Source organism: Halyomorpha halys, unplaced genomic scaffold, assembly GCF_000696795.3.
Source record: "Halyomorpha halys isolate HHAL.00 unplaced genomic scaffold, Hhal_1.1 Scaffold1245.1, whole genome shotgun sequence".
NCBI lineage: Eukaryota > Metazoa > Arthropoda > Insecta > Hemiptera > Pentatomidae > Halyomorpha > Halyomorpha halys.
The window spans coordinates 584,499-593,817 of NW_027113557.1; the positions used below are offsets into that span (position 1 = coordinate 584,499).

Genomic DNA, 9,319 nt, shown 5'->3' on the forward strand with positions numbered 1-9,319 from the left:
ATAAAAGAATAATACATTGTCAGAATAGGAAGGCTTTGGAATTCTCCTCCCCCCCCCTCATGTGTTTGCTGCTAAATGACGTGTTTACAATTGAGTTTGGGGTAGAACCCTAGCAGAGGTTACACTTGTGATTATACACTTAGTAATTTGGTTTTTACAAAATGTTAGATCTGTTTACAATTTTTAGTAAAGGTGGTATTGTGCTTTGGTATTTTCAGAGTACCAGCCAAATTTTTACTCCATCAGTGAATGCATTAATTAAATCAGTCATATTACAGGTAATAAGATTTGTTTTTTCCTCTTGGTTCCAAAATCTTACTTAAAGAGAACTATTTTTTTTTTTTATCCTTTTTTAGTGTATTGTTCTTTATTCTGATTGATGCCTCTTTTTAATGCCTGTCTTTTAACAGATCATAGTATGTGAAATTATGTAACATTATTGATCCATATGTTTCAGGAGAGAACTGGGAACAACAGTTTTGACCACAATTCTCTCACCCTGAAATACAAACTTGACAATGAATTTGAGTTAGTATTTGTTGTTGCTTATCAAAAAATTTTGCAGTTGTCTTATGTTGATAAGTTTTTAGATGACATTCACCTAGAGTTCAGGGATAAATATAAAGATGATCTGCAAAACAATCAATATTTTATTGTAAGCTTAAATGTTCTTAGCGGATTAATCTATGTAGCTCTTTTAATCCCTGTTAATCATTGCTTGACATTGTGTAGGACTTCAGTTTCAACAATAACTTCAAAGAAATTTTACGAGCTTGTGAAGAATGGGGGAAGACACAAGCTCTCATTCCAAAACACATGAGATCGTTTGAAGAATCTCTCAAATCTAAGAAAACGGTTGCTTCAATGATTGAACGGAAAGGCGATGACAAAGAAAATAAAAAGAAGGGTAGGTAAAATCAGAATACTTGATGACCTTCAAATTTAACAACAAATTATTCAATTTGGGCTTGTCATCAGCACATAAACACTGATGTCTCCTCTTTTTATTAATATGGAAAAATACTTATTTTACCATTATATCAAATATAAATAGAATAATTTATTTGTATATATATTTGTGTATTGTTTCTAATTGCTTATAATCATGAGTTTGCAATTTTTACATTGAATGAGAAGCAAAATTATCTATGATAATTTAATTGATCAACATTTTTATTTTTATTTTTTGTCTCCATTTTTAGTTCTAAAAGGAGTATTACAATTATTATTAATGTAAACACTATATAGTGTTGTTTAAAATATTAAAAGTTTTATTAAAATATTATTTTGCCGAATTATGATATGTATTTTTATATTCTTCTATATTATGGTTCAGAACATTAAAAAAAAAAAGTTAATTTTCTACTAATTGTTAGTAAATTGTGCAAATATAAATACACCTAAACTAGATTTAGTTTGTGAGTATTTTGATGTTACTTATAATTTGCATGCATGACATGCACTTATTACTGTTCGTAGGTATAAATGCACTATTTATTTATCCGTTGTTTTAGTTAAAATTGCTCCAGAAGAGTCTAAAATAAAAAAAGAGCCTGTTCCTGTTGTGGAAAATGGTAATGTAGCACCTGACGATATTATAATGCAAAATAGAGCAAAACTAGCTCAAAAAATGGGTTCCCCTAATCAGAAGAAATCTAAGACGTAAGATATTTAAGTTTAATTTGTTATGTTTTCTAATATTATTGTAATATTATATTGATTGTAATGATTTGCGAAAGTGATTCTATTGTTCTATAGAAGTTTTCATTTATATAGGTGTATCCAAATGGTATATCAATACCTAATGTTCCTTTATGTTCTATGAAACTTCCCCAACATTCTTGTTCTCACTTATAATTTACTTTTTTTCCTGTCTTTCTCAATCATAACACACATGTTTATTTAACAGGTTAATCTTTACTTAAGGACTTGGGACATGAATATGACAAACCACATAATAACCTTTTTCAATGGAGCAATTTAGAAAAACTCTATAATTCTTATTCAATGTTTTATACAGTTCTTAGCCCAGGAATCATAGATATTGTTATATTGTTTCACTTCTAATGCCATCAGTTGGAAAAATACAAAATCCAAAAATTTGGACTCTAAAATTTGTTGTAAATTTTATGAAAGTCAGTTTCCCGGAGTTTGAAACTTTTTGTAATAATTGCAGCAATATATATATTTATACAGAACATATTAGAGGAAACTAGTTATTTCCTATGTTCTCAATTAATGAAAGGGAAATTATTATATTTTAGAAAAAGCCCAAAGCCAGCTAAAGAAGGAAAGAAACCAAGAATTTGGGACCTTGGAGGTACTTCTAAAGATCTTCCAGATCTGGAAAGAACTAAACCTGTAGATGGTGCAGAGGTTGTGAAGACAATGTGTGATACATCAGTAAGTATTGTGTCATAAGTTTTCTCCCAAGTTTCTCTCTTTAGTAATAATCATAACACAATCTTCTCTTTTATTATAAAAAGTCTCTATCACTTACGTTCCCTTATGCTAGTTCTCCGAATTCATTAATTACACTTACTAGATTTGAAGAAAAGTAAATCTTTATTATTTTAAGGAATTTATTTATGTTTTCAGATTGTTGGACAAATGGTTGGTGGTATCAGAGATTTAGAGGTGGACAGTGATTCAGATTCTTATGAAGAGGAAGAAAATGAAGAAGAAGTAGTTAATGGTAGAAAACAGCAGACAAAATCAAGTGGAGTATTTTCGTTTTTCAAGTAAATCTACATCAATATTAAATCTTTGTCATTAAGTTATATTTATAAATTGCTTTGATGTATTAATATCATCATTATGCATAGAGTAAGATTATTATCAGCCAATTAGAACACACTGAATTGGGTGTTTCAATTTGTATACTAGCGTGACAATGACAGTTTTTCTTTTTCATTGCTAAATCATACCCAAAATCTAATGAAAATTCATTTATTTTTTTATTTTCAAAGTGAATGGGTCTTGAATATCTTTATCCATCTGAATTTTTTCCATGAAATCAATTCTTATAATTTATTTTTATAATGAACATATTGCCTCTATTCTGTAATATTAATATTTTACTGAGTTTGAAAAATTTATTTATTTAACTAATATTTATTTTATTTTATGTTTTATTATTATTTATTTTAGGGGTCTGGTTGGCTCAAAAAATCTTTCTCAAAAGGACATGGAACCTGTTCTTGAAAAACTCAAGGATCATTTAATTACGAAAAATGTTGCTTCAGACATTGCTAATAAGTTGTGCAATTCTGTAGCTGCTAAATTGGAAGGAAAGGTATTTTCTAAAAATTGATTTGGCAATATTGACCTAATCTATGTATAATGCAATGTATTATTATTATTATAACTGTACCGTATACAAACTTTAGAAACCTCGGTTTTAAATTGAGAATTAATTTTTGTTAACTCTATTATTATTAGTATATTAATACAGCTACAACTATGAAATACATTTAAAATTAATGAATAATGTTATACATTTCTATGTAGGTCTTTAACAAGTAAGAAATCAAATTAACCCTGTTCTATCTAGTAGAAGTTTATCAATAATGAAATTCCACATAGCAGATTAACATATAAAAATTGATAAACTATAACAAAACATAATTTATAGGTTTTAGGAACCTTCGATAGTGTAGCTCGGATTGTAAAGTCTACCATGACAGAATCACTAGTTCAAATTCTAAGTCCAACAAGGCGAGTAGATATTCTTCGAGATGCCCTTGAAGCAAAGAAAGCTGGAAGACCTTTTGTTATGGTGTTTTGTGGAGTAAATGGTGTCGGTAAATCAACTAATCTCGCCAAGGTACATTCGTAGTAAATATAGGTAAAGTAGTTATTACAAATTTTGAAAGACTCCTAATACCTAAGCATTGTTATAGATATGCTTCTGGTTGATTGAGAACAAACTGCGTGTGATGATCGCAGCCTGCGATACTTTCAGAGCTGGAGCTGTCGAGCAGTTGAGGACCCATGTTGTCAGTCTTAACAATCTTCACCCTCCTGTGAATAGCATGCCCCAAGTACAGTTGTATGAGAAAGGATATAGTGAGTTGAAATTTTAATTATTATATTCTTATTCCTGTTGTCAATCAATTTGAACCTAAAATTTTACTAAACAATTTTTTTAGTTTTTCTTTGTTATTACTAATACTTATTTTAAAACACAATTATCTTTTGATATTTATTTCTTACTTTGTTTATTTTTCTCGAACCTTTTAGCCCTTAGGCCATTACAAGGAGACTAAAAATATTCACATATTTTTATATCAACATTCGCATATCAAATATCACATAACACTATATTCTGCTATCATACTTTACCATTGATATGTCTTAGTATTAAAATGTTATGACCAAGTCGTTTACCTTGAAAACAAATATATTAATCAATTAATATCTCTGAGATCATTCATCACTATTACCTATTGCTCACAACTGTGTGGCAGATTGTAATATCTATCAATAAATAAAAATAACTACTACTAAGAAAAATTAATATCTCAACATTTCACTTAGATAATTTCCTTTTAAAAAATGGCTATCTACCTAGAAATAATATATTCTTATTTCATCTCATTAATTTTAACAGTTTTCTTAGTAACACAAAATACAGATTCATAGTCTTACCTTAACCAGGTTGGGACACCTACCTTGATAATGGATTAGGTTCGAACTATTGGAGAAAAATAAACAAAATGAGAGATAAGGATCAAAAGATAATTATATTTTAATTGAAGTTACCTACTCTCAAATAAATAAATATATAATATATTAATAAAATAATTAATTCTTATGTAATACAAATTATGCTTATTGATCAATTTTAATTGTGGTAGAAAAAAATTATCATTTTTTGAAGTATTTATTATATTTAATTGATAATTTAGATCAGGGTATTTGAAATAAGCCTCAGTAGTAAGCTTTGTTAATTTTGACCAAAATATTTCATATTGTAATTTAAGAGTTAAATGAAAAACTAGGCGTCAAACTTGGATTAAATTTAAGAAAAAGAAGTAATCAAAAGTCTAACCAAGAAACTGCTTTCAATTTGTTTATTGTTAAACTAAATACTAATAATAAATTAAATGATCTTGTTGGTTATATGAAAAACTTATTTTCAAGCACATTTAAGATCAAAATGAAGAATTCAATTGAATGTTTTTAAGATATTTGCTTGTGGTGGGTAGGGTTAAAGGTGTTGTTGAAATAGTTTAGAGTGTGTCAGACTCATACCGATGGCATGTTTTTATAAATAAGAAAGAGGTGGTTACTCTGTCTAATTGGTTGATCTTTTTGGATTGCATAAGAAATATTAAGAGCTTCTTGATAGAAAAAGTACAAGTTATGGTTTTTTTTTCTAAAGCTGGCAAAAACAAACAACAGTATTTGTTGGTACTCCTGATATTCTCTCTAGGTTACCTAAGCTTACATAAACATTAGGTATTAAATGTTTGAAGACGTCTGATATGTATCAGTTTTGCTTAAATTCATTTTTATTAATATTTGGAGTCCACTTTCCTTTCTGATATCCTTTACGGCTTGAAAGTAAAAGTGAAGTTTTCTTATTTGTATTATACTGAAATGTGCTGAGATCTAAATTGTATTTGTTTTTAAATTATACTTTTCAATTACAAAAATTAATTGGAGTGTGGAGGGTAAAAACGATTAAAGTCCATTATTTCAAATTTGATATATTAGAGCCATATATTAGCTTTTAATGAAAGATTTTTGTATAATTATTCATTCTTATGATAAAATGTACACAATACTTAGTATTACTAACAAACAAATATGTTTCTATTCAATTAAAATTACAACTATTGATAATGGTTTAGTACCATTAAAAAATTGTGAGATTAGTGAGTTTCTGTATGCTGTCTTCGCCTAGTTCTCATGTATAATTTAATCTAACCTCAATATATAATGCTCAATTCAGGCTAAGCCTCAAAGTTAATATTAATAATTAGATCTGAAATAGGATATTAGAAGTGAATATCAATCAATTACTCTGGTGTAATTTAATTTTTGTAATTAATTGTAGAATTACCATCCCATCTCTCTATTGCCGATCATGGGAAAAATCCTCGAAAAACTTATTTTGAAACGCCTATACCCCATCCTAGATTCCAATCATATAATCCCAGATTACCAGTTTGAATTCTGAACATCCCACTCCACTATTCAGCAATGTCAGCGTGTGGTGGACGTTGTCTTATCTTTGGAGCACGGAATGTACTGCGCAGGAGTCTTTTTCGATCTAGAGCAGGCTTTTGATAGAGGCTGGCACCTAGGACTGCTTTACAAACTCCGTAAATTCCTACCTCCTACATATTTTCTCATCATCGATTCCTTTCTTACTGATAGATTATTCCAAGTAAACCATAATGGTTCCTATTCACCCCTCTATTTTCAATCTGATGGTGTTCCTCAAGGTAGTATCCTCCGTCCCATCATCTACACCGTCTATACAGCTGATATCCCAACAACTCCAAAAATAAATCCCATCAAATAACCTTTACTCTTCGTCATAAACCTGCCGACTGCCCTACAGTATACTTTAATAATGTGGCTCTTACCCCTGTATAACAGATTCATTATCTTGGACTGCACCTTGACAAACTACTAACCTGGAATCCTCACACAAGACTGAAAAGACAGGAAACTGCATGCAGATTCCGACTATTACAGCACTTATTAGACAAACGGTCTAAACTTCCAACTCATTACAAAAGACTGATCTACATGACAATAATAAGGCCCATCTGGACTTACGGAGTTGAGCTTTGGGCCTCCACTAAACCTTTGAATTCCTCTCGTATCCAATCCTTACAATCCAAAATCCTTCATAAAATCCTCAATGCTCCTTATTTTGTTACAAATAAAACCATCCATAAAGAACTAAATGTTCCTTATGTAACCGATCTTGCCCAAACCCGATATCATTCCTTCCATTATAAACTCCCTAACCACCCAAACCCACTAGTTTCTAACCTTGCTAAGTTCTACTCCTGGGTAGTTTCTCTACATGCTGTATCATATCATTATGATCTTACTTCAAATTTGCTTGTTGTATTTTATATACAGTTGTAAATGTCAATAAATAATTTTAAAAAAAAATTGTAGAATTGCTTAACGTGATGTGAATTTTTACTGTGAATCTTGTTTAAGAATGTGTATAAATTGTTATAAGGTTTTTTTTGTCTGGTTTATATTTTAGTATATAAGTTTTTTGTTTTTCAATGTTAGAAAAGGATGGAGCTAGCTTAGCAAAAGAGGCTATTGGAAAAGCCCGTGAGCAAAAGGTTGATGTTGTTCTTGTTGATACTGCTGGCAGGATGCAAGACAATGAACCGCTTATGCGTGAGCTTGCCAAGGTAACTAATAATTTTCTTTTTAACAATTAATTATTTTAACTTAATTTCAATTTTTAAGTTTAAGTATTGTATCTTATCAATATCAGAAGGGTTAAAAATATACAGGAAGAGTGTTTATATTTTAGGTTAATGTATTTTAAAATATTCTTGCTGCCCTGGGGAAGGCTGATTGAAACAGGCTTAGTTACTTTAAACCATTTCACTCTTGTTAATTTCATTGAATGAAGACCTCCATCTAAAAACGTTCTATCTAACATTTATGCCAACTTTACAGAGATAAAAAAAAGTCTTACCTTTGATCATATTAACATATTTTCAATTCTAGAACTGATTAATTGCTAGAACCAGTCAGAGAGAACCTTTTCATACTGAAAAAATTATTTATTAAATTCTTCAGTTAAAAAATTTTAGGAGAGGTGCTCTTTAATTATTTGTTTATATTTATGAAAAAAAAAGAAATTGAATTTATTTTAAGCTGAACTATGTTATCACTTTTGTATTTTTATCTAGTTAATAAAAGTCAATGAACCGGATCTTGTGCTGTTTGTTGGTGAGGCTCTAGTCGGAAATGAAGCTGTCGATCAGTTGGCAAAGTTCAATCAATCTCTTGCTGATTTTTCAGAATCAACAAAACCACATCTTATTGATGGCATAGTGCTTACGAAGTTTGATACCATTGATGATAAAGTAAGATTTTTTATTTTATAAGTTGTATTATTTTTCTTTTGACTATGTTTGATGTTCTCGTATATTTATTTATTGAAAATATACAATGTAATTCATTTCTTCTAGGTCGGAGCAGCAATCTCTATGACATATATGACTGGACAGCCAATTCTGTTTGTTGGTACGGGACAAACATACACAGACTTGAAGTCACTTAATTCTAAAGCAGTTGTTCATGCACTTATGAAATAAGAAAACCTGCAGTGCCTTTGAAATTGCCACGATTTTAATATAAGTTCATAATGTGAATCAAAGAAATACAAACAAAAGATTATGATGTGGCCTTTCATTTTTCATTGATATTTTTTTCTTTTCTTTTGTTTGTGCTTTAGAGAGAAAAAAGTATAAGTTAATCAAAAGTATTATTTCTTTTTATAATTTGTTTTTGTTATTGTTATAACTGAATGAATTTGTTGTTGAATTCTAAATAAAAGGTTATGTTTAATTTTTCTATTCTGTTTTTTTGTTTTATCTTTGGTCCCTAACTTTAAATTGATAATTTTAAAGTACCAAGAGTTAATTAATTAATAACTTGTATTCATTAACCTAGCTGGTTCAAAATAATGTCGACAAAGAGTGATACAAAGAACTCTCCCAACTTAATAATTTTCTCGAGCAAAAAGCTCTCCTTAATCCTTTCCAATCTGGTTTTCGCTCCCAACATTCCACACAATCCGCTTTATTGAAAATTTCCCAAGACCTCCAATCTGCTATAGACAACCATCAAATAACAATTTTAGTTCTTTTTGATTTTTCTAAGGCTTTTGACACAGTAAGCCATAAGATCCTCCTTAATAAACTTCAAAACCTTTCCATGTCAAATAGTGTCCTAAAGTGGTTCCTCTCCTTCCTGTCCCATCGTTCCCAAACAGTTGTCATTCCGAATAAACCTCTTTCCTCTCCTCTGCTTCTGTCACAAGGTGTTCCTCAGGGTTCCTCACTTTCACCAACCCTTTTCTCCATTTATATCAATGATCTTCCTGATTCCATTCACCACGTTCAGTACCACCTATACGCAGACGATCTCCAAATCTATTTGTCCTTCTATCCCTCCGAAATGCTTGAGGCTATTCAAAAGATACAGGAAGATATTGACAGCATTAACGCATGGGCGTCTAACAATGATTTGAAGCTGAATGCCAAAAAAACGAAGGCCATTCTTATCGGTTCCAAGCGCTTCCTTCATACCCTCCCTT

The 9,319-nt window shown here is 30.1% G+C and overlaps 1 protein-coding gene across 1 annotated transcript; it reads left to right on the forward strand.

Moving 5' to 3' along the window:
* The first annotated feature begins 31 nt into the window (after positions 1-31).
* On the forward strand, positions 32-8,576 carry SrpRalpha (signal recognition particle receptor alpha). Its single transcript, XM_014433699.2, has 12 exons — positions 32-278; positions 458-655; positions 733-907; positions 1,515-1,662; positions 2,265-2,403; positions 2,599-2,741; positions 3,151-3,295; positions 3,635-3,826; positions 3,903-4,068; positions 7,270-7,397; positions 7,908-8,084; positions 8,190-8,576. Exons 1-12 carry the CDS (start codon positions 162-164, stop codon positions 8,313-8,315), a joined length of 1,854 nt encoding a protein of 617 aa, XP_014289185.1. The 5' UTR covers positions 32-161; the 3' UTR covers positions 8,316-8,576.
* The last annotated feature ends 743 nt before the right edge of the window (positions 8,577-9,319 follow it).